The 26,493-nt window shown below is 35.4% G+C and overlaps 1 protein-coding gene across 1 annotated transcript in view; it reads right to left on the reverse strand.

Moving 5' to 3' along the window:
• Positions 1–26,493, reverse strand: part of LOC124521066 (transmembrane protease serine 11C-like) — a 53,301-nt gene that overhangs the window by 1,227 nt on the left and 25,581 nt on the right. The window contains exons 6-9 of the mRNA XM_047092245.1: positions 11,255–11,293; positions 7,332–7,503; positions 5,875–6,134; positions 4,480–4,622 (exon numbers count right to left, since the gene is read on the reverse strand). Coding sequence (XP_046948201.1) covers positions 4,480–4,622; positions 5,875–6,134; positions 7,332–7,503; positions 11,255–11,293 — 614 coding nt within the window. The remainder of the gene's footprint in view (positions 1–4,479; positions 4,623–5,874; positions 6,135–7,331; positions 7,504–11,254; positions 11,294–26,493) is intronic.

The following is a 26,493-nucleotide window of genomic DNA, read 5'->3' on the forward strand; positions in this document are numbered from 1 at the left end:
TACATTATATGTATTATATACATATACATATACATCCATTTTTAAATTATGTAAAATATATATAACATAAATTTACTATTTTAACCATTTTATTTATTTATTTTTTTTAATTTTATTTATTTTTTAAATAAATAGTTGCTGTTTAATTTTTTTTTTTCCAACGTTTTTTATTTATTTTTGGGACAGAGAGAGACAGAGCATGAATGGGGGAGGGGCAGAGAGAGAGGGAGACACAGAATCGGAAACAGGCTCCAGGCTCTGAGCCATCAGCCCAGAGCCCAACGCGGGGCTCGAACTCACGGACCGCGAGATCGTGACCTGGCTGAAGTCGGACGCTTAACCGACTGCGCCACCCAGGCGCCCCTAATTTTTTTTTTTAACGTTTATTTATTTTTGAGACACAGAGAGTCAGAGCATGAACGGGGGAGGGGCAGAGAGAGAGGGAGACACAGAATCAGAAGCAGGCTCCAGGCTCCGAGCCATCAGCCCAGAGCCCGACGCGGGGCTCGAACTCGTGGACCGCGAGATCGTGACCTGAGCCGAAGTCGGACGCTCTACCGACTGAGCCACTCAGGCGCCCCTTAACCATTTTAAATGTACACGTCAATGGCATTAACTACATTCATACTGTGCGATCATCAACACCATCCACCTCCACAACTTTTTTCATTTTGCAGAACTAAAACTTTATACCCATTAAACAAGAACTCCCCATATCCTGCTTTTCCCAGCTTCTGGCAACCACCATTTTACTTTCTGTCTCTATGAGTCTGACTACTCCAAGTACCTCATATGAATGGAGTCATACAGTATTTATCCTTTTGTGACTGGCTTATTTCACTTAACACAGTGTCTTCAGGTTTTGTCCATGTTGTAGCATGTGTCAGCATTTCCTTCCTTAGGCTGACTAATACTCTATTTTATGTATATACCACATTTTGTTTGTCCACTTTTTTATCAATGGGCATTTGGGTTGCTTCCATCTTTTGGCTATTGTGAATAATGCTGCTATGAATTAAATGTGCAAATCTCTATTTGTGTCCTTGCTTTCAATTATTTTGAGTATATACCCAGAAATGGACTTGCTGGATCATATAGTAATCTATTTTTAATTTTTTGAGGAACCACCCTGTTGTTTTCCATAGAGGCTGCACCATTTTACATTCCTACCAATAGTACAAAAGGCCTATTTTACAATTTTTAAAAATCAGGTTCCCAGACTCTGAACCTAATCTCTTGGTTTCAAATTCATAGAGTAAGTGGAGAATAATAGATAGCAATCTCTCCATTTCTTGTCCTTGTCTCTTTTGAGTTTCTAGCTCACCTGCATCAGCCCACATCTATATTTACTATCGTCTGATAAATGGAGGTATTTAGTTCTTTCTAAGGCTAATCTCCCCACCTGTTCTTTGGACCAAGGACACTATTCTGTCAATACTCTTCTCTTTTCTTGTTTGTTTTTCCTAATAACGTCTTCATTTCCTCCACCGTCTTTCCCCACCGTGAATATACACTTTTTTTTTCAGTTTTGCCCGTCTGAAAAAATGACAACCTTTCTGTATCTTAAGACCTCTTCTATTGCCCTAATTATCTTCCTTTCACAGCTAAGTGGCTTGAAGTAGTAGTCTATATTGAAATTTCCATTTTTTTGTCTTATTTTCAACTTTCTTCTAAATGGTTTTTCTTTCCACCAATGAACCTTCTAAACTTTGCCAATAAACAATTGTTGAAGTTGATACACTCTTTCCAGCATTTATCTTACTGTATGGCTTGTGTGACTTGTTGACTATTCCCTTTTGTGCTGATCCCTGGACTCCTGTGACCCTGTGATACCAATTTCTAATTTTCTCCCCCTTAGTTTTCCTTATCTCTTACTGTTAGCTTCTTAGGAGCATTTATACCCGAGTTCTAAATCTTGGGTGCTTCTTATTTTATATTCTTTATCTGAGCAATTATATCTGTGCTTATGAATTTAACTGCCCCCCAGCTGACAATAACTTTCAGGTATATATGTACAGCCAGAACTCTTTCCTGAGCTCAAGGTTTTGATTTCTAATGCCACATTGGACATATATGCCTAGTTATTCCACAAGCACCTCAAATTTAGCATGCCCCAAACTTTAAACCTCCACAACCTGCTTTTCTTCTGTACATCTTCTCTCCCTTTGTTCAGGGATAAGTATGGAATTTAGCATGTATTCTTTCTTTTCCCTATTCCTACCCTGTTTTTTTTTTTTTCACACACAAACAACAAACTTTTCATACAAAACCTTTGTGCAGCAGATTTTACAGAAAGTTCAGACAAATTAAGAAATAGATGGGGTTGCATTGCTGACCCATAAGCAAATAGAATTGAATAATATTCATCCTGTTGTTTGTTGTTGTTGTTGATGGTGATGTTTTAAGTAGGCCCCATGCCCAGTGTGGAGCCCAACGCGGGGCTCAAACTCATGATCCTGAGATCAAGACTTGAGCTGAGATCAAGTGTCAGACCCTTCCTCACTTCTAATCAGGCTTGCAGTCTTGTCCCCCTGTCTCAGTGCCTCTTCATTCTTACTGTATCTTAGTTGAAGCCCTCTTTACCTTTCTCAGGTAAAATATTTTAACAGATCATAATATCTCTAGCGTACTTGCTTCCAGTCCATCTTCCACTCTGCATGTATTGGATTTAGCAATTAGACCATCTTGGCTAATCTGGACTGGTAGGGCAAAAGCCTGCAAGCAGTGGGTCAGAGAATGAATAAGTTGAGAATATGGAACAATGATGGTTGACTATTCTTTAGAGATTTGACCAATAACAGAAAAAGAAAGAGTACAGTGTACTAAAGGAGAGATCTGATAGTATTTGCAGAATATTGTTGGAGTGGAACAGTTTGGAAAATATGGAAGAAAGTTCAAATTAATGTAAAGCACAAATATCTGTATAGATAGAGAATGGATGAAGAATACAGGGAAAAGATTAGCTTTGAAGAGTAGAAGAAATTTTTTTTTGTGCTGAGCCTAGAATGCGAGGATAGGTACAAATATAAATTTATCATATAGAAAAGAAATTAAAGGAGTTCTCATGATTTCTTTTTTTCTAGTTAGTATGAGGAAATGTCATATGTTAAGGAACACAAGAGCATATAGGGACACATTCAAACAATGTAATGAAATGTTGCTTATATAGGATATGCATATATATATATAAAGGATGCATTCAATAATTCTATAATGTGGTAAGGACTCAGCTGTGATTATATGACACCAGTTTACAAGGCTGCAAGGTTTCTCCTAGTTGTTCTCAGGAGTTCACATATAGGAGCCAATAAAATAGTCATATTGCTCTGTGGTTGGAGATTATTAGCATGGGTGTGGGGAAGTAGAAGATGGTGAAGTCATTAGGGTGCTGGCAATGGAAAGGTTGAAATAATAAAACCTCTAGGCTGCATAAGTTTAGAAGACAGTCATATTCCTGAGGGTGATGGACTGAGAGGAAATTGAGAAAATTGAGATCTAAGCTTGTCATAACTTTGAAGAATAGGGTTAGTGTGAGAGTTGGAAAGATGGGACTCTATAATGAGAGATGATAATTATGTATTACAAGTACTTGTTTGTATGTCTTCTAGCTCCTAGAGTACATGAATAATGCTTTATTAACGTTTAGCTCCCCTGCACCTAGCACAGAGTATGGGACATAGTAGTGCATAGAAATGAAGGAGTAAAATAAGGGTTGTCCTGGATTTACCCCTGATTCTGCCCGCCTAGATAATCAGAGTAGTACTTTTGTTAACTCTGGGACTATTGCTTGTAAACAGCCTGAGAGGTGTTTGAAGCATATTAAGCATAAGGAAAGGCAGCTTAGTATAGCATTCAGAATATAGGCTGTGCAGCCCCAAATCCTCTGTTTAAATCTGGGTTCTACCACTTAATGCCTGTGTAAGTTTAAACAAATTACTTGATTTCTTTGTCTCAGTCCCTTCAACTAAGAAATAGGGCTTATAATAGTACAAGCATACATCACAGAATTGTCATAACTGGAAGAAATTAGCATTTGTAAAGAGCTTAAAACAGTGGCTACCACATGGAGATGCTATATAAGCATTGTTAAATAAATAAAATATTTAGGGTGTTGAAGCCACTCAAATTAAGAAAGCTCCATGATCGTTAGGTTTGGTGTTGGATTCAGTTGAGTGTTTCTCAGTGAAAGAGGGCCAATCCAACTAAATTTACCAAAATTCCCTTCATCTTTTTCCTGCTTATTCCAAATTTAGTCTCTTCTCCAGTCTTATTCCCAGCTTCTTATAACCATAAGAGAGGCTTAGCTCTTTAGTATTTTAGTAGGACCTATCAGATGGCAATATAATTCTAATTAATTACTCTGGCTACAAAACAAACTTAAACCTTTAAAATTTGTCAGTCTTTTGAGAAAATTGAACAAATTAATTGGAATTAAAATACACAAGGAAAAAATCCTGAAAATGGAATAGGCGGATTTACCTGGCAGGCATCCACACTTCCTTCCAGGAACCCAGCACACAACATTCCAGGTGTGATCACACCACCATATACCTCTTCACTGTTGCAGGTTTTATTATCTATAATCTTCACTAATCCTTTTTGGAGTATATTAGGACTTGTTCCTAAAGGAAGAAAAGTGTATACTTTTTGCTGAAGTCAATATTAGTATCTCTGGCTAAGTTTATTTGTACTACTGTATACAATTTCCAAAACAATGTAAAACATATGTTTTAATTAAGCTTTTGTCTCCTTTCTTAGTAACAAAGTAGTAATGCAATGAACATACCAAGCTATTGTTAAAAATGACCACATTTAGGGGCATCTGGGTAGCTTAGTTAGTTGTGCATCCGACTTTGGCTCAGGTCATGATCTCATGGTTCCTGGGTTTGAGCCCCGCGTCGGGCTCTATGCTGACAGCTCAGGGCCTGGAACCTGCTTTGGATTCTGGGTCTCCCTCTCTGTCTCTGCCCCTCCTTGGCTTGAACTCTCTCTCTCTCTCTCTCTCAAAAATAAACATTAAAAAATTACCATATTTGAAATACTTAGTGTGTTCATCCATGTGTAATGGGATTTTTTTCCCTTTTGAATTGTTTTGGAATTTTATATTTATTACTTGTATGTGTTAGAAAACAAAATGAAAAATTCAAATTCCAAAACTTATATTTTATAATCATTTTAAGATTTTCTGCTGTCACTGTAATTCTGAACCTCAAAATTAATTTTAGATTTATTTTTTCTGCTTTCCAAAGCATTTATGAACATAAATAGCCACTAAATCTTTACATAACTACGGTCATGGGAATGCACATATTTAAATGATCTTTGCTCAAGTATTGCCTTTTCACATAGAGCTATTCATTTCTCCCCGTCAAAAATACCCAAACCTCTGTAGTCTTGTTTGTTTGTTTGTTTTGCTTTGGTACTTACCTGCATAAAACATGCTGTGTAATCTACTTATTTATTGTATTTTATGGTTATTGTCTTCTTTTACTAAATATATAAGCTTTTGAGGGCAGGAATATTTGCCTATTTTATAGATTTATATGTCCAAACCACCTAGACCAGTATTTGGCATAAAGGTGGTAATCAAGATATTTATTGAATTATGAATGAAGAAAATGGAAGAAAATGAATTACTTATTCAATAATGCATTTCTATTAAAACTACCATTGTTAAAGGCAATTATGGTAAAAGCTCTAGGAAATTGTAGTTTCCATATGAATGTGGTTGAAGATAAATTTTCAATCCATTGCACATTATCCTCTTCAAAATGATCCAGAGAAAATCTATCTCAGGTTTAGTTGTGATTCAGAGTATTTTTTTTTTAACTCCTAGAGCTCAAACCATGTAATGGAAGAAGGTTAGGAACTCACCATCAGACTTTAATGTTCCCCATCCAGTGACCACCACATTTGAATTGGGTGGGAATGTGTAAGTAGCTTCAGGAAGACATGCTCTTCGGATGTTGCTTGTGTATAATACTGGCGAGGACAGATGCACAACAGCTATGTCATTATCGTGTGCGGGGTAATGATAGTTTTCATGAATTATAATATCCTTGATACTTCGTTTTGTTTGTGGATCACTTAAAAGAAGACCAAAACTAACATTCCACTCTTTGGGATCCCTGGCCCTAAAGAAATAGATTTATTTATTAAAAGTCCTATATTTCAGAGTTGCAGGAATTAACATCTTATGTGTTTTAAAACAATTAGATATGTATTGAATACCTTAGTGCATTAACATATAAAAGTAAAGCTATGTGTAAGAGAAAAATAATAATAACATGAATAGACTTTGAATAATGCAATAAGCTATATTTTATTTTTTTAATAAGATATATTTTAAGAGATAAGCCATGGAAACTACCTTTTATCTCTCCAGAAAGACTCAAGGATATTTAGAAAGCTAAATATGATAAGACAAGATCGTAAGATTAAATAAAAAGTGGGCAAGATTATGGGACAGATTAAACTTATGGAAATTAAGGAAATAGAAGAAATTCTCTTTTATAATATTTAAAAACTATAAATAGGAAGATACTTATGACTTTTACTATTATTTGTTAATCAAGGGTTTATCTATTAAGCACTGAAAAATAGTGTTGCTGGAACATATTCAAAATCTCAAGTTTAAGAGGGATTTTTATTTACAAATAAAACCAATAAGTGCTACATAAAGCCAATAGAAATTAGTAAAATTAAACATCAAACAAAAGGGTAAAAACAAAGCAAACTTTTGGTGTAATAATGTATCTTTTAAAGAAATAATAATTTCAAATAGGGCTATAATATATATTGGAGGATGCAGGATGAATTCAAATACTTATGATTAAATAAATAAGACCAAATGAAATAATGATGAGAAAGAAATAGAAGAATAGTGTTCAGTTTAGGATTTATAGTTTCTTTATAAAATGGATTAAGCATAGCTTAGTGATTCTCAACTGAGGGAAACTCAGTATCCTTCAGGAGACATTTGATAATAACTGGAGACATTTTTAGTTTTCAGTCCTGGGGGCATGCTACTGGCATCTGGTGGGTGGGAACCAGGGATACTGCTAAATATTCTATAATGCACAGGATACCCCTCACCCCAAAACTAAGAATCATTTGGACCAAATATAATAGTGCCACTGTTGACAATTCCTGCTCTACCCTGAATATATCTTTTTTTAAAAACTGATAATTCATTGAGAAATTTTGAGAGTATACTTCACAGTATTGAATAGTTGGAGGCATAGTTGTATAATCTATGTTCTTAAAAGATATGTATCTCAGACTTTCAGGTGCATGAGTGGCTTTGAGCCTTTATGTAGTCCAGAGCTTACTTTATGAAACAGTGAGCAGCAGTGACAAGCCAGCTGTTACTAATCAGAGTGGCTCCACACCGGTGGATACTGTTCTGTTGAAGGCTAGCTTGCCAAGGCCATTCCCCTTCTTGGGCATCCTTGCCCCCTGCTATCTTGTTGCCAGAAGGAGTTATTGTTCGTTGTCCACAACCTGCTCAAAATGGAGTTAGTTAGCATATAATGATACTGATATTGCTTTTGCATGCATTGCTATAGTTAACAAACTCTTGTAATACACGTCACTATTAACTGTTAACTGAGGAAAAGCCCATAGTCTTGGAGAAGTTAGGACTAACTGCTGATATGAGATTTTTTGAGAATTCACCCAAAATAGATTGACATTTTCACCTGCCCATCCTCATTAGTCACATAACTCTCCTCTCTGTATGTCTGTATGACCTTGCTATGGTCTGTTATAAGAAGCATATAAAATGAAGTGTTTGAATTTAGAAGGTAATAATTGATAACCAGTTACTAAGTTGTATATGAAAATGTGTGGCTTGTAATTTTGTGAGCAGTTGTTTAACACAGTGATTGCTCTGAAACATTTATAAGAAAGAGTGAATGGCTACAAATGCCAATGGGATAGTGACAAGAGATAGAGTAGACAGAAATGTGTTAGCGTTTAAGTTACAATACACAACATCTGGCCTAAAGGAATAACACATGAAGATAGCCAACCCTTTCTCAAAGTAAAACGCTTCTCTGAAACAGGACTATGCTCTAGTGTCAATTTAGATCCAGAGAAACTGCTGGACTCTTTAAGTCTTTAAAGCAAATTTGCAGTAATAGTACAACTTCACTATTACTGTGTCTCTCTCTGATTCTCTTGACTAAGTCATGTTACTCCAGCTAAAGCACTGAGCTTGTTCCTTAACAATTTATTGTGTCTTTTACTAGAGATTGTCAGCCTTATTAAATGTTTTAGAGGGCAGGAACCATATATTTTAAAATATATAGATATTTCTAGAACCTATCACAGAGAACCTATAATCTATGAGGTACTCAACAAATGTATATAGAAATGAAGTCCATGTCATATAACCCATAAGACATCTTGAAATAAAAATGATATTTGACTGCAGGACCCATTTTTGTAATGGGTGTGTTCCTAACACTTAGAGTGAGAAAAACTTGCCATAATCAGTGCAGTGGGCATAGATGAAAGCAGTGGTTCTCAATCAGGGACAATTTTGCACTCCACTCCTAACCCAAGGAGAAATTTAGCAATATCTGGAGATATTTTTGGTTGTCATAATTGGGGTGGAAGATGCACTACTGGTATTTATTGGTAGAGGTTGGGGATGCTGCTAAAAATCTAGAAGGCACAAGACTGTCCCTGAAACAAACAAATTGGCCTACAGTGTTAATAGTGTTAAGGTTAAGCAACTCTGAATTAGAGAAAGGTATTTGTATCATGAACAAGAACATTTAAATTAATTGGAAAGGTTAGATGGTCAATTGCTTCACAGAAATGTGTTAAGATGTGTCTTGAGATATTCTTTCCTGAAGGTGGAAAGGCACCAGAAACACAGGGGAGGGACATGCAGACTTAAAAAGATCTTCACTCACCCTCTGAAGTCCTTAAATTTGTATATTGATTCTGATTCTAGATTGTTTTCTTTGATGCAATCTAAACCTCAGGTTGTTAAGGCATCCTTTTCATAAAACCACTTAGCTGAAGCAGAGTCTTTGTGGTTTTTATTTTTGAATGAGCTTTCATATTGACCCACTAACTATAACTCCCTTTTCTTTTCCTTTCTTTCTACTCCCTTATCATGGAATCTACAGAGGATAAAACAAATAACTCAGAACCCAAAGGTATGATGGTTCTTCCCTATCCTCCCTTCCATTTGGACAACTCCTAAAGGAAGTTGGCCTTTACTGAACTTCCTTCGGAGGAATATAAAAACAAAGATGCTTCTCTGTGGGCTTGGAGGACCTCCCCTGTGTGACTCCACTTTCCTGTTTGTGCATTTGTTCAGAACTGTAGCCTAATTTATATTTGTCCATTAATTTCTGTCCTGAATTCCCATTTACTCATGGTTGTTGTGTCTGTTAAGCTTCTGGCTGCCACCTCTGCAGCATTACCTTGTTATTACCTCTGCTGAAATCTTACATGACACCTTGGAGCTTTTGTTATATCAAAAGGTCACAGGGTAAACTTCAAGAATTTAAGGAATATAATGGAGACTTGATGGCTGATACTTTCAGAAACATCAAAGAATCTACCAAGCTCTTACAGCCTCCCTACCCTGGTAACTTGCATCCCATTTATGACTGTACTTTAACATACTTTGTCATGTACCAAACTCTATTCTTTCTTCAACCCTGTTTGATTTTTCTTGCCTCCCTCTCCCCCCCCCCCTTACTTTTTATTTAAAATATAACTCGGGGCGCCTGGGTGGCGCAGTCGGTTAAGCGTCTGACTTCAACCAGGTCACGATCTCGCGGTCCGTGAATTCGAGCCCCGCGTCGGGCTCTGGGCTGATGGCTCAGAGCCTGGAGCCTGCTTCCGATTCTGTGTCTCCCTCTCTCTCTGCCCCTCCCCCGTTCATGCTCTGTCTCTCTCTGTCCCAAAAATAAATAAATGTTGAAAAAAAAAATAAAATATAATTAAAACCTCAGATAGGTCAAATCAAATTCAGAATGCTGATCTGGATGGTTGCTTAGTCTTCTGGCTAGAGAGAATACAAATTGGCCAGTCTCTTTCCTACTACGGTTTTTATTCCTGTCTTGTATACCTCTTTTCTATCAACCTGACAAATTTTTAATTGTGGATTTTGATTGTATCAGTACAAAATTTTTTAATTGGAATAATTGACTTTAAAATGTCTTAAATTTTTTGTTTTTTTAGAGAGAGAGAGTGGGAGTTGGACAGGGAGGCAGAGGAGAGAAAGAGAGAATCTTAAACAGGCTTCATGCTTAGTGCAGAGCCCAACATGGGATTTGATGCAGGGCTCGATCCTACATCCCTGGGATGATGACCTGAGCCAAAATTGAGTTGGGTGTTCAACTGAGCCACCCAGGGATGCCTAAAATGTCTTATTAAGTTCCTTGAGGGTTGTTCAGTAAAAATATATCAGAAAGAAAAATAATCCAATAAAGCTTTGTGTTTAAGTTTTGCCCAGGTTGCTCAGAAATAACTATGCTGTGACTGGAAGGTAGTAAGGACCAATGATGTTGGTGTTGCTTGGCTCTGGAGGGTGATTTCCAGCTGCCAGAATTAGTCTCATTGCCCAGGTAAGAGCAGTGCTCCTCTGACAGCCTGCTACAAGTTCTGGCAACCCTGTGGATCAGATTTCCCTGGGCAGTGGCTGGGAGAATAGAAGCAGAATGCCTTGGCCAGCAAGGGAGCTGCCTGCATGTAAGTCTCAGCACACTGAACTTGGCTTGTATCATCAGAATTCCACAGAGAGTTCCTAGGCCTAAAGCTTTTATAGGCAGAATAAAAAATACAGATAGCTGAAATCTACTGAGTGCTTATTATGAACTGTACACTTTTGTAAGTACTTTACTTGTGCTGCCTTCTTTTATCATCACAATGGCTTGGAACTGAAGGTTTCAGAAATTAAATAACCTGTGTAAATTCATCCAGTTGGTAAGTGTATGATCTGGGGCTCAACACTGATGTGTAGCTGGTTTTAGATCCTAAGTTCTTAATTATCACTGCTTGTCCCTAGATACCCTCTGCCATTATGCCATGCAATAATGTCTTCCTCATTTAAAATCCATGATATCAGTCAATTTAAGATCAACCACAGTCATCCTTTTACAAGTTTCTGAAAGCAGGCTTCCCATTACATCTTTATGTACACTGTATTGACTGTCAAGTGAAGTTCTTTTTTGCCATCCAAGGAATTAAATTTCATTAGAAAATAACTCTTTGTCAATGAACTTACAGGTATTGAGAAGATTTTCTGCTGCTGGCATTTCAATGTCTAAAAGTCAAAGAAAAAGAAAAAAATATTTACATTTCTGAACATTTTAAAATATTAATTAATACTAATTATTTTGTTTTGGGGAACACATTATTCTGTAAACAATCATTTTATTCAGTTTTGACTATATGCTTTCTATGTTCATGGATTAGCATAGAGAGAAATAAAATGTTAGTTTTCATTCCTCTGTTTCTAAAGACTCTCAAGTTCCCCATTATAAGTTGAAAAAAAGGTCTGGGTCCTAAAAAGTACTAAAATATATAAAAATGGTGATCTTTCACTGTGTCTTGATTCCAAGTCACCAGGTAACTGAATGTATTTAACATTAGTCTTTGTACCACTTTAAATACTCTTGGCCATATCTAAAATCAGCCACAATATGGTGACCGATTTCATACAGATTTGGATTCACTTTACTCAGGAGTAATTTGGCACATGCCCTTCTCAAGTTAGCACCTTAGCTTCTCACTTTCTGCCAGAAGGGGCCTGCTGGACATTCCCAGATGGACAATAGGAAATGTAGGAGTTAACTCTGTAGGAGCTGGTGCAAGATGGGTGTCAATGGACAAATTCTTTTCCTGTTAGTCATTGGGGAGCGCAGTTCTGATATATAATTCAGAAGATTCTATGGGATGGAGCTAGAGTTGCCCCTGATGTTGGAAATTCTCCCTCCTTATTTTATGCTTTTTGCCTTTTACTCTTTCTTAGATCAAATACCACATGTGAGTCTGTCTCAGGCTCTGCTTTTTGAGAAACCAGGCTTAGATACTGTAATAACCAGATAGCATAACAAATAATGCTAATAACTAGGAGAGACTATGCACATTATTTATGCAGTGCATTTTTTTTTGGTGTTGAGTGCATTTTGGTATATTTTGATCCTTTTAAAATTAATACCCTTTGTGTGATTTCAGTTATTCAGAACACTCAATTAAGTATGCCAATTTGTTTTGGATAAAAAAATTAGTAATAAAGCGGACTTTAATATTGTCTACTCATTCCTAGACATCTAGGGAATATTTCAGAATGAGATCTACAATAGATGATTTTGTTGTGGGCCCCAAATCTCTGCAGAACTGCAAACCTGTTTAATTCATGATGAAGGTATATGGGGAGAGGGTGAACAAGTGAATCACAATTATGCCCCAAATTTCAGATGTAGAGAACTATAAATATACTAGCCATTTCTACTTAAGGGTTTCTCTTCAAAAAGTGAATCATCAGTTGCTCTATAGGTTAAATACTATATATGCCAATGGAGGTTCATTTTTATTATGCTCTTGCATTTCTATAAATCCAGGAGGGAGTATCCATTTATATATGACAATTATAGTTACACACTCTTACATTAGGTTGCACAACAAATCAAGGGGACAAAAGAATTCTTTACCAGAAAGTCAACTTGTTTGAACAAAAAGGCAGGACCAATTCAACTGTCAGATGGACTGAGTAGGTATGAGCCGCACCCACTTAAACTGAAAGGTGGCTCATTTCCACCTAATCCTTCTTAGCTGCCTTCCAGAAGCTAATTTTTATTGGACATGATACCTTTAGAGTTTCATTTTGAGCTTTGTGTGGTTAGTAAAATATACAAAACCATATCAAAAGTTTGGGAAATGATTATACTCCTGTAACTTGACCGGAAAAATGTTAAATGCTACACCTTATGAACTAATTATTTAGAGAACTCTACTATGTTCACAGAACTTTCTTCTTTCTTTGAGGTTTCTTTATTGATGTATGTCTTGCTAAAGGGGAGAAATGTTTTTGACTTATAATTTGCTTTTAATAGTTGTATTATACCAGAGCTTAATAGAATAACTATTGCTTCGGTAGGTGAAAGACAGACAGGTACAATAAATGGGGGAAGTGATTTAAGCTGTCACTCCTTGGATTGAGTCACTGCTGTGGCTATTTGTGTTTGCTGTAAGTCTTTGGCTCACACTCAAAAGCTAGAACTCTTATGGATTTATGCTTGAATCAAGGAGTCAACTCTGTAACTTAAGGTACTCTGTTTACAATGTAACGTATAAAGGAAGTGACAACAAACAATGGCATTCCCCTTGCCAAAAGGAGATTCCATCAAAGTATAGATAATAAGACAAAGTGGTTTTAAAAAGCAGCTCAGGAACTGTGTGCTGATCTTCTCCTATGGGCCAGGAATCAAAGACAATAGACATGGACCCTGTCCTCAATGAACTTGGAGTGTAGTGGAAGAGATATACAACTAAGTAGATAATTTAGTATATGATTAGTGCTATGGCAGATTTGTGCATAGAAAATTGGATGCACCAAGAAAAGTCACTTAGCATCGAGGGGTAGCAGGGGAACTAGGAATAGCTGATGACAAACATTTTTTGGAAAGGAGTCAAGCTATTAAAAATAAGTGGGGGCAAAAATAGCCATAATTCACTCATTATTGAACATTGAGTTAGAAAAGATACCTAGGTACTTTCTAAATGGGCTTTGAATCTACAATTATTTAATATTTGCTATCTTTCTGGAATAGAAAGTAAGATATGCAAATTTGGATGTACTGGTAAAAGTCTGATATCCAGTGAATATTTTCTTCCTTAAAAAATCTGAAACTTAATAATAATGAAAACTAAGCTATATGATTCTAAAGTATAAGGAAGAATTTTATAGTAGCAGTAGATACATTTATAATATAAATTTTCATAGATCCTGAGCTTTAACTCTACTCAGGTGAATTTATTTACTTTACCTGAGTCCAAATGTTAAATAAATTGATTAATCCTACTTTTCAGATAGTTTCCCTGGGGTTCTAGCATTAAAATATAGAGGGGATTAACCGAATTCTGTTACAGAATGTATTTTGTTTCTAAGAAATTTTATTTTATTTTATTTTTTTTAATATATGGAATTTATTGTCAAATTGGTTTCCATACAACACCCAGTGCTCATCCCAAAAGGTGCCCTCCTCAATACCCATCACTCACCCTCCCCTCCTTCCCACCCCCCATCAACCCTCAGTTTGTTCTCAGTTTTTAACAGTCTCTTATGCTTTGGCTCTCTCCCACTCTAACCTCTTTTTTTTTTTTTTTCCCCTTCCCCTCCCCCATGGGTTTCTGTTAAGTTTCTCAGGATCCACATAAGAGTGAAACCATATGGTATCTATCTTTCTCTGTATGGCTTATTTCACTTAGCATCACACTCTCCAGTTCCATCCACGTTGCTACAAAGGGCCATATTTCATTCTTTCTCATTGCCATGTAGTACTCCATTGTGTATATAAACCACAATTTCTTTATCCATTCATCAGTTGATGGACATTTAGGCTCTTTCCATCATTTGGCTATTGTTGAGAGTGCTGCTATAAACATTGGGGTACAAGTGCCCCTATGCATCAGTACTCCTGTATCCCTTGGATAAATTCCTAGCAGTGCTATTGCTGGGTCATAGGGTAGGTCTATTTTTAATTTTCTGAGGAACCTCCACACTGCTTTCCAGAGCGGCTGCACCAATTTGCATTCCCACCAACAGTGCAAGAGGGTTCCCATTTCTCCACATCCTCTCCAGCATCTATAGTCTCCTGATTTGTTCATTTTGGCCACTCTGACTGGCGTGAGGTGATATCTGAGTGTGGTTTTGATTTGTATTTCCCTGATAAGGAGCGACGTTGAACATCTTTTCATGTGCCTGTTACAGAATGTATTTTATGGGATGTTTAAAAATTTTCATGTGTTAGGTCTGTGAAAACTTTAAAATTATAAATGGGCATGGATTTACTGAGCAAGGTAGCTACTAGAATTGTTTTATCACACAGGAATTATCAACCTTGGAAATTCATTCATAATAATTTCATCTCCTGCCCCTTAACTTCCCCCCCAAAAAGGAGTGTGAATAAGACCGGTCTGAATTAAACGGCAAAGGAACAGAGTTGTGGACTTGGATTGTGGTTGAACAAAAGCTGAATTCTTCACACACTGAAGGTTTTGATTAGTCACGTGGCTGCATACTTAACCTCAATAAATGCTTTTCTTTGTGTTTCTAATTAGACTGAAAATTATCTCTGTGGTTTCATATATATTTGTCATTCCTCAGAGTGATGTAGATTAGTTTTTTTACAGTACATATCTTTAATATGTCTGCCATTTTGACTCTGAAGATAACATTAAAAAATATTTTAAGAGTTAATTATAATAAATACATCTTTTAATAAAATCCTTTAATAAAATTAATAAACCTTTTAAAATTAATTAAATATTTAAAATTAATTAAACCTAATAACCAATTATATATGCAGGTAGTAGTTTTTAAGGTAGAAACTCACTCCATTTTTCTAATCTTAATGCATATTTCAAGAAATGTGAAAAATCCAAACTTATTTGGATCTTATTTGTGCTTCTCCTATACTTAGCCATTGTTGATTTTAAGCTTTGATAGTAGCACAAAAGACCACTGGTAATGAAGAGAGGACAAGACATGTGCCAGGGAGAATATTTAGACAGTTATGCTGGTAGAGTGAGCAATGGAAAAATATAAGTGATAACATCTACCTTATGCTTTTGACATGACACGCTTGTGTTTCTAAGGGGTCCTTTTGAGGACACACATTGGAGAGAAAGTTAATATTTAGGGTAGCACTTTCACTTTTGTTCTCCCTGGTACCTAGACATTTTGTGAAGGTCTGCATTTTGATGGCTTAGCTCTGGTAAACACCAAGCAGAGAATACTTCGTGGATTTCTTTCAGTTCATGTCTGTGGCTTTCTTTAAGACCTGTCTTGAAAGGTAGCTTCTCCAAGAAGTTTTTCTTTTTTTTTTCTCTCTTTATTTATTTTTGAGATGGAGGGGGGGGGGGTGGAGAGGGAGATTGAGAGCGGGGGAGGGGCAGAAAGACAGGGAGACAGAGAATCCCAAGCAGGCTCTACACTGTCAGCACAGAGTTCCACTCAGGGCAGGATCTCACAAAATGTGAGATCGTGACCTGAGCTGAAATCAAGAGTCAGACACTTAACCAATGAGCCATCCAGGTGCCCCAAGAAGGTTTTCTTATTAACTCCCTCTTCTCATATGATTTCTTAGCTTTTGCTCTTGCCACTTGCATATATTAGTTTTTGATGCAAAATAACCATCGCCTTGTAATATTTTATTCATGCTGAAAGAATTAAATTTTTTTCTCTGGAATTTATTTAAATTGCTTTTTTTCTTTAAGTTTTTAAAAATGTTTTATTTATTTTTGAGAAAGAGAGAGACAGAGAATGAGTGGGGAGGGCCAGAGAAAGAGACGGAGACGCAGAATCTGAAACAGTCTCCAGCTCTGAGCTGTCAGCACAGAGCCCGAAGTGGGGCTTGAACTTGGGAACAACAAGAGCATGACCTAGGCTGAATTTGGACGCTTAACCAACTGAGCCACTCGGTGTCCCTTAAGTTGCTTGTTTTAAACGTATTTTTCTACAGAAAAATAAATTATTCTGGAACTATATACTTTAAAAAAAAACAAGAAAAATAAAAATATTGAGGCATTGGTTAATTGACCCAATGATAACCATAAGGGAATTTATAGATTTATTATATGCAATACTGATGAGTAAATTTATGACAATTACATGGCTTTTGAAGTTGCACAAATAACCTGTCATTAAACACAAACCACAACTATTCTCTTCTTACTCAGAACATATAGGACTCATGTTTTTCTTCAGAAATTCTACATAAGAGACAAGAATGTAGAAGGTACCAAGAATGGAAAAACTGGTTAGGAAAATATTTCTGAAATCTTTAAGTTTAAATTTCTTCCTGACCTGAATTGACAGACTAAGTAAAGAAATTTCTTCCTTTTTAAAAAAAGAGGTATTCATATTTTGAATGCCTTTTCTTGTCCTTTATTGATATTATTCCACATTATGAGCTTTAGTGAAAGCTCTTGGAAGCACAACTTAATAATTTATCTGAATAATTAATCTGAAACCTGATCTGAAACTTAATAATAATGATAAAAAAGCTATATGATTCTAAAGTATAAGGAAGAATTTTACAGTAGCAGTAGATACATTTATCTATTAGTAGATCACTTTAAGGAGAAAAAACATTAAAACTGGCATCTAGTATATGGTACTTTCAGCTATTTAAAGTATATTGCATTAAGAGAAGCAGGAAAGAGTCATATTTAATTCATCAGTAATATAAAAGAAGAATCAAAGTGGTTTTGCCTCATAGTTTTAGTATCTTTACAATTTTATATGAATGAATGCCCAAAGATTTTAACACCAAGAAAAAAATCTCAAATAACCTAGTTTTCCATCTCAAGGAACTAGAAGAAGAATGAAGTGACCAGGAGGAAAGGAATAACAAATATCAGAGAGGAAATAAGTGAAATAGAGACTAAAAGGACTATAGAAAAAATTGATGAAACTAAGAGCTGGTTCTTTGAAAAGATAAACAAATTTGAGAAACCTTTAATTAAACTCACCAGGAAAAAAAAAGAGAGGATTCAAATAAATAAAATCAGAAGTAGAAAGAGACATTACACCTGATACCACAGAAATAGAGAATCATAAGAAGCTGCTATGAGTAATTATAATGCCAACAAATTTGACAACTTAGAAGGAATAGATATATTCCTGGAAATGTACAACCTACCAAGACTGAACCATGAAGAAATAGAAAATCTGAACAGACTGATTACTGATAAGGAGATTGAATCAGTAATCAAAAAGCTCCCTAAAAAGTCCAGGACCAGATGGTTTCACTGGTGAATTCTATCAAACATTCACAGAGAAATTAATACTAATCCTTTTCAGCCTTTTCCAAAAAATGGAAGAGGAGGGAACACTTCCAAACTCATGTTATGAAGCCAGTATTACCTGATACCAAAATCAAAGATGTCATATGAAAAAAATTATATTCCTGATGAATAAAGATGCAAAAATCCTCAATAAAATATTAGCAAACTGAATTCATCAATGCATTAAAAGATCAAGTGGAATTCATTCCATGGATGCAAGGATCTGCAAATCAATCAATGTGGGGTGGGGAGAGGTGGGAAAAATGGGTGAAGGGAGTCAAAAGGGGATTATTTTCCCGTTATAAAATAAATACGTCATGGGGATGTAAGGTACACCATGGTAACTTTAGTTCATATTGCATATTTGAAACTTCCTAAGAGAATAGAACTTAAAAGTTCTCATCGTAAGAAAACATTTTTTCTTAATATGTATGGTGACAGATGTTAACTAGATTTATTGTGGTGTTCATTTGGCAATATATACAAATATTGAATCATTATGTTGTACACCTGAAATGAATGTAATGTCAATTATACCTCAATAAGAAAAGATTTTAGGTTGCTGGAATAGAAGATAAAATATTATCATTATGTTTTAGTGGGAGTAACTCCATAGTGCTAGTTTTTCAGAGTCTTAAAAGATTGCCAGACTTCTCAAAGACATTTAAAAAATTCATGCTATGACTCATTTAAATCATATTTGTTACAACAGTAACTCAGAGAGTTAGGAATACGAGAGATAAAGAGCCAAATTCATCAGGACATCTAATATCTAATTCCAAGAAATGTGTATGTTTTTTAAATGTAATTTTAAAAAATCCAACATTTTATTATGATAAATAGCAGATTTAGATGGATTTGTAATAAATAATGTTTACGCTTCCCTAATTCCCCCCAAAGGCAATATCTTAGAAGATGTTATAAAGACAATATCTTCAAAGCTCTAGTACAATATCATATCCAGGATATTGACACTGATGCTGTCGAAGTACAGCACATTTTGATCAGCACAAGAATTTGTCATGTTGCCCTTTTATAGTCATATCTACTTACTTCCATCCTACTCCTTCCTTAATCCCTGGTAACCACTAATCTGTTCTCCTCTTCTATAATTTTATCATTTCAAGAATGTTCCATATATTCATGTAAATAGATTCATACAGTATGTACCTTTTCTGGATTGACTTCTTTTACTCAATGTAACTCTCTAGAGATTCATCCAAGTTCTTCTTATTGCTAAGTAGTATTACATGGTATGATGTACCCAAGTTTGTTTAACCCTTAACTTCTTGAAGAATATCTGGATTGTTTTAAGTTTTTGGCATTTAGGTATAAAGCTGCTATCAACATCATGTATAAGTTTTTATGGAAACACAATCATCTGTCTGGGATAATGCCTAGGAGTGCAATTAATGGGTTGTATGGCTGTTGTATGTTTAATTTTTTTTTGAACCAGATTATTTTCCAGAATGGATTTACACTTTACATTCTCATGAGTGCTATATGAATGATTCATTTTCTCCACATCTTTGCCAGCATTTGGTTTTGTCATCATTTAAAAAAAAATAGCCATTTTCATAAAGATGTAGCAATATCTCACTGTAGTTTTTTTGTTTTGTTTTTAAAATTTTATTTATTTTGAGAGAGAAAGAGAGGAAGAGAGAAAGAGAGAGAGAGAGCACACATGAGCAGGTGAGGGGCAGAAAGAGAGGGAGAGAATCCCAAGCAGGCTCTGTATTGTCAGAGCTCAATGCTGGCCTTGAACCCACAAACTGTAATATCATGACCTGAGCCAAAATCAAGAGTCAGATGTTTAACTGACTGAGTCACCCAGGCACCCCTCATTGTAGTTTTAAGTTATATTTCTCTAATTGCTAATAATATCGAACACGTATTCATGTGCTTATTTCCCATGTGTATATTCTTTTTGGTTAAATGTCTCTGTGTCTTTTGCTGGTTTCTAAATTGATTGTTTTTTCACTGAGTTTTGAGAGTTCTTTATATATTCTAGATACTAGTCCTTTGATAAGTGGTATGAAAATATTTTTTTTTCTGTCTGTAGCTTGTTTTTCATCCTCAATAGACTTTTGCAGAACAAAAATTTTAATTTTGATGAAGTTTATCAATTTTCCTGTTTTTGGAACATGCTTTTGGTGTCAAGTCAAAGAAGTCTACCTAGCCCTAGATACAAAAGATTTCTCCTACATTTTTTTTCTAAAAAAGATAATCCTGTATATCAATTCGGGGACAATTGACATCTTTACTATGTTGAGTCTTTCAATCCATGAAGATGATTTTTCTCTTCATTTATTTACATCTTCTTTGATTTCTTTCATCAGTGCTGTGTAGTTTTCAGTATATAAATCCTGTATATATTTAATTAGAGCCCAGGAAGGGTGGAAATAGAGGATCCCCACTTAGCTTTTGCTACCATGGGTTGGGGTAAAGCCATAGTTTTTTTCCTATGGTGTTTTGGCTGCAGCAGAGCAGTTATTGTTTAAAAGCATTCTATCTTGCTATATTGATGCTTTTCTGGTCTTTTGATTAACGAAAGCAAGCCTTCCCCACCCCCCAACCCCCTGCATTCTTGGGAGTTTTTGGATCACTGGCTTCTTCAGTTCCCATTTTAGAATGTATGAAGCAAACTGATGGGACTCATTACCATGTTGTTGGGCCCTGAGGTCACCTCTCAGTCTGGGATCTTCTTAAGTTTGTTTTATATATAATATCTAGGGATTTTAGGTGTATTTAGTGGGGGGAATAGGGAAAAGTACATCTATTCCATCTTCCTAGATGGTAAATTCATGTATTCCATATGGCATATTTATTAAACTTTTTCTCATACCCTTTCATCTATTTTTTTTATAATCTCAAAGAATAATCTCTTATTCTTTTTTAGTATTTCATTATTATATTATGGGAATGACCATCATATTTATGGTTTTAGACCCAAACTTCCTTCAGAGGACCAATATTTTATTTCCAAATGCTTGATAAATAACTTTATCTGGAGAGGTATATTCTATCTAATACTCAAAATGTAAGCTAATCACCTATATTCTACTTCTCTATTGTATGCTATTTCTATATGAAGTTATCATTCCACTAATTACTCAGACTTAAACGCTGGATGCTGTATTCAATTTCTCTTACTGTTTTGCCTCATATCAGGTATGTCAATTCCATTCTAATACTGTTTTCACTATGACAGTTCAGGTTTTCAGTTCTTCACACTTATACCATTTTAATTATTTTCTAACCAATCTGTCTGCTTAAAGACTCTCCCCTGTAGCTCATTTTACACAATATTATCAAATGAAATTTTAGAAACCAAAGCTTTGACCTTGTGTTTTTCAAAAATGAATGAATCTTAATGTACCCTACCAAAGTGCAGCTCTTTTTTTTTTTCTTTAAGTGGGCTTCATGCACAGTGTAGAGCCCAATGTGGGGCTTAAACTCACAACCTTGAGATTAAGACATGAGCTGAGATCAAGAGTCAGATGCTTAACCAATTAAGCCACCCAGGTACCCCCAAAGTGGAACTCTCTCTCTCTCTCTCCTTTTTTTTTTTTTTTCCAAAATGGAGTTCTTTAACCTAAAACTCATCACTCTTAATTTTGATTATGTTATAACTCACTCAAGCTGGACGTGAGTGCAGTGGCTAAAAAGGCTTAGGTTCTTGGGAAATGAAAGCAAACAAGCTAGGACAAATTTGAAGAGAGACAAGAGCATTAGTCTAGCTATATGTACAATTGGCCTTTTAGGATTATGTGAGGCAAGTAGGCTGTCTGAAAACCCGTTTCAAACTTGAGATTATTTGGGCTTGATGGTGATTGGCAGTGCACTTTGGGAAGTTATATTAGAGTTCTCTAGAGAAATAGGAGTATTCATTCATTCATTCATTCATTCATCCATGCATTAGGAGGAATTGGCTCACAGGCAATTATGGAGGCTGAGAAGTCCTGTGACCTGCCATCTGCAAGCTGGACACCCACAAAAGCAGTGATGTAATTCCAGTTCAAATCCAAAGGCCTGGGAAATAGACTTCCAATGGTGTAAATCCCAGAACAAGGGCAGGAGAAAACCAATATTCTAGCTCAAAGTCAGGCAGAGGGAGAGAGAATTTACCCTTTATCTTTTTATCCTACTCAGACCTTTAATAGGTTGGATTATGCTCATCCACATTGGGAAAGGCAATCAGATTTACTCAGTCCACCAATTCAAATGTTAATATTTTCTGGAAACATCCTCACAGGTATACCTAGAAATAATGTTTAACCAGATATCTAGGCATCCTCTGGTTCAGCAATGTTGCCACATAAAATTAATCATCATACAGATCTATCCCAACCTCAGATGGATGATGCTGGATATCAGTTAGGACATGTCTGTGTTCCAGGTGTGTCTAATAGTTGTGTTATTCAATATTGTATATTGCAAACTCTAAGCTCAAAGTTGAATTTTAAAATTACCTAAAGAAATATTATTTTAATTAAATATCTAGGGTTATTGGAAGACCTTTTGAAATACCATCAGAAATAATGCTCCACATTTCTCAGGAGACTTAGCAACATTTTCTCTGGAATAAAGTCAAGAATCAGGAAATAAAGTCTGAGGAGCCAAAAGTTACATTAAAAAAATAACTCACTAGAACTTATATAATTAAGGATATAATATAATATATTTATATTATAATTTAATTAATATAATTTATGTTATAAATTAATAATTAATTATACATATAATAAATTATAATTAATTAATTAATTAATTAACTAAATACCCTCATTCAAAGGCTATTTGCTTTTCTCGGGTCATAATCTGACAGTACATGAGATGGAGACCTGTGTCAGTTGCCATGCCTACAGTGTAGAGACTGCTTGGGATTCTCTCTCTCCCTCCCTCTCTGCCCCTCCCCTGCTCTCTCTCTCTCAAAACAAACAAACAAACAAACAAAGGCTATTTGCTTTTCTAATTTTTATGTATAAGTTACTGTGAAATATGTAAATAGATTTGGAGGAGTTAGAAGAAAGAACATAGAGTAAACAAGTGACATCAAGAACTCTGCTTGACATTGAAGTATGAGAAAGAAATAAAATATAAAGAACAAATATAAGAGCTGAAAACTTGGGATCATTTATTGAAGGCATCAATAACCTTACTTCCCTAAATGCCCTTAGGGCACTACAATATCCACTATATATATATATATTATAGTATATATATACTTTAATGTTTCTTTTTTTAACGTTTGTTCATTTTTGAGAGAAAAAGAGAGAGAGAGAGAGAGAGAGCACAAGCAGGGGAGGGGCAGAGAGAGGGGGAGACACAGAATCCCAAGCAGGTTCCAGGCTCTGAGCTGTCAGCACAGAGTCCAATGTGGGGCTCCAACCCATGAACCGCAAAATCATGAACTGAGCCAAAGTCAGATGCTTAACTGACTGAGCCACCCAGGCGCCCCAATATCCACTATATATTAATGAATTCCACAGCGATGTCAGAAAAGTAGGTGGAAATTTTGAGAAAGATTTTTGAAAAAAATAATTTTAAAGAGACTTTTTGTATTTTATTAAAAAATAAAATATGAACTCTTTGGAAAGTTTGCTTTTTTAGAAGATTTATTTCCAAGGAATTTTGAATGGCCAAGGTCTTACACTAGTTAGAATACTTTAAGAAACCTTTAGCTGATAAAACAGGTTTATAGAGCTTAAGATTGGCTCTCGGTTAAGAAAGGACCCTCTGGGCAATAGTATGCTTTTAAAAATGTCCTCTAGGATTTATCAAAGAATGATTAGTTAGTTCAGTTCCTTAAAGCATGGTATGAATGAAGCCATGCATTGTCTCAGGATCAAGCCACATGAAAGAAGTGTGTTTTACTAAATCATCATCCATATCTCAGTGTTGGCCAGCTGCTCACAAATGAGTGGTAGGCCAGAGTTTCACTCTTCTTCTCATAAAACTCTTAACAGTGAGTCAGGACTGTCATCCTTGTATATAAAGTTCTATTATTATTCTTTCTATTACTTCCACATAATTTGAGTTTTTACTTTAACCAATTATGATTTAGTATAAATATTTAAAATATTTCTCATACCTATTCAATAGATAATTAAGTATACCAGTACGTACAAGGTATTTTTTGTCGAAATGATTATTATTTTAAAATATGCTTATTAAAATTATGAGCATTTAACTTTATAAGGTATTTCGTTTAAAATGTTTATGAGGCATTTCTTCACATTTACAAGGAATGACTTGAATTTTTCCTTCCAGGGCTTTCAGGAGAGGGCCACCATGTGGTCATTCTTGCAGTTGTGTAGTTGGTACATCTAGTCTAGCATTACATTTTTTCCTTAGCTCTTGGTGTAATAGTTTATGGCAGTGATAGTGAAGTACATCATAGTGAGATATCATTTGCATTGTTTTACTTGTTCTTTTTTCTCCCCTTTTTTGTGCATTAAAATTTAAATTACATAAACATTAAGTATCATATATATGTTTTGTTTTGGTTATCATACTATAAAATAACAAGATCATGGAAGTAGTCATATTATAAAATAATAAAGGAAAATTGGCTATGTTAACCAATTTTACCTATTGAAGTTATCATCTCTATTTTAAAGGAATGTGATAGTGTTTAAGCATAAGTGAATATAAATTCAGGTGTTTTGGAATGCATAAAAATTTTTCCCATTGAAGTCAATGGTATTAGGTTAAGGAATTTGCCTTGTAAGAGATTTTTTTAGGAAACTATTCTTTCATGGGCAGGGGAAAACTATGCCATCAATGGTTTTTCTAGGTTTTATATTAACCAATCAACTTGAAAATCTTTGATCTATTGAGTTTAGAATTGATGGAGAAAACATTTTCTCTCACTGAAGGATACAATCCCATAAATACTGATTGTTAGTACCTTGGAAGGTAGTAGAATGTCATTTTTCCTGGAATTCAAGAATGACTGGAAAATTAAAGTAAACATTGTGTTCATGGTTCTCAATAATTGAAGCATTCCTTCCATCCTAAATCTGGGAGTGGCAGTGTCTGCCTACATGTGCCAGACTTGCGATCAGCCCTCCTTAATTGAGATTCTGGAAGAGAATTAAGCTTTAACGCAGTGGGGAGCTTTCATTTTTATGAAATGAATGAACTCCCCCCTTTTATTACTGAAATATAATTAACATGCATTGTTATATTAGTTTCAGGTGTACAGTATAATGACTCAATAATTGTATACATTACTCTGTGTCCATCAAGATAAGTGTACTCTTAATCCTCTTTATCTATCTGAAGTTCTCTTTTATGAATCTGGAATCATCCTATGTATCATCATCCTTAAGAGAACTGACAACAGGCACTCACATCATTTTTGTTAGGGCTTAATTCTTTGTGGAACCTTAGATGCGAAAGGCTATATATATTCTTTCCTACTTTGGTTTTCAGTTGCAGCTTTGATATTGTGGAATTCATCAGTTCAGCCAACAATCACTTGCTGCTATATGCCAGCCCCTGCATAGGCTTGAAGATGTAATGGTGAGCAAACAAGCACATGACTTATGGAAGAGATGGTCAGTAATCAAATAATCATTTTAGTGAATACGTAATTAAACCCTGGAAAGTGCTCTGAAAGAAAGGAACCGGTTTCTCTGAGACCCGTGTTAAAGGAATCTGTCCTCTGCTGGAACTGCTGGCCAAAAGTGATGACAAGGGTTTACACACCAGTTGACTGAGAAACCTGGGCTTGGGGCATGTTGTTGACAAAACCAGTTTTCAGCTGTTCTCATTTAGCAACTTGCAATTGCTGTTTGATTTTACCAGCTGATAACAGCATTAGGTCCAATCCACATCACACTGTTTCTACTGGATAAACTTAAAACATATTTGTGTAATAATGATACCAATTATGTCTTTCATGTACACTGAATCAGTGTGAGGTTAAATGTGTATACTTGTATATGTATTTATTTATTTTATAAACTTTTTTGTTGAGAGGAACAATACTCTTTTTCTCTTTCAAGTCCCCACAGTGCCTAGCAAAGTATTTGTACAGTACTTCATAACTGTTAAAACTAATATATCCTAATATTTGATTTCAACCTCTCTCAGCGATTTTTTAAGTTAGATATGGACTTACATGCTTTCTTTGTTAATGTTAAAATGGAGGGCAGAGTTTAAAGGATTTTGATTTGGGATGATTGACTTTAGACTTAGAAAAAGAAGCCAGATTGTTTTTTCACTAATTTGCAGATCTGCTTTATTTCTCTGTTCTTTCGAGGTCACCACACACAGGATAAGCTGTGTGAGAAGGAAGGTTCTAAGAGAAAGCATCTAATAACCTGAGGAGAGTCACATTTCAACAACACGATGACTTCTTATCCAGGAGAAGCATGTTCAGGTTTTGCTTTTTGATCCTTTTGATGTTCCATGCAAATGAACCCTTGGCCTAGATTTATT

The sequence above is a fragment of the Lynx rufus genome, unplaced genomic scaffold (assembly GCF_022079265.1).
Source record: "Lynx rufus isolate CCGP_SWC_20201006 ecotype Redwood Valley unplaced genomic scaffold, mLynRuf1.p SCAF_3, whole genome shotgun sequence".
In the NCBI taxonomy this organism is placed as follows: domain Eukaryota; kingdom Metazoa; phylum Chordata; class Mammalia; order Carnivora; family Felidae; genus Lynx; species Lynx rufus.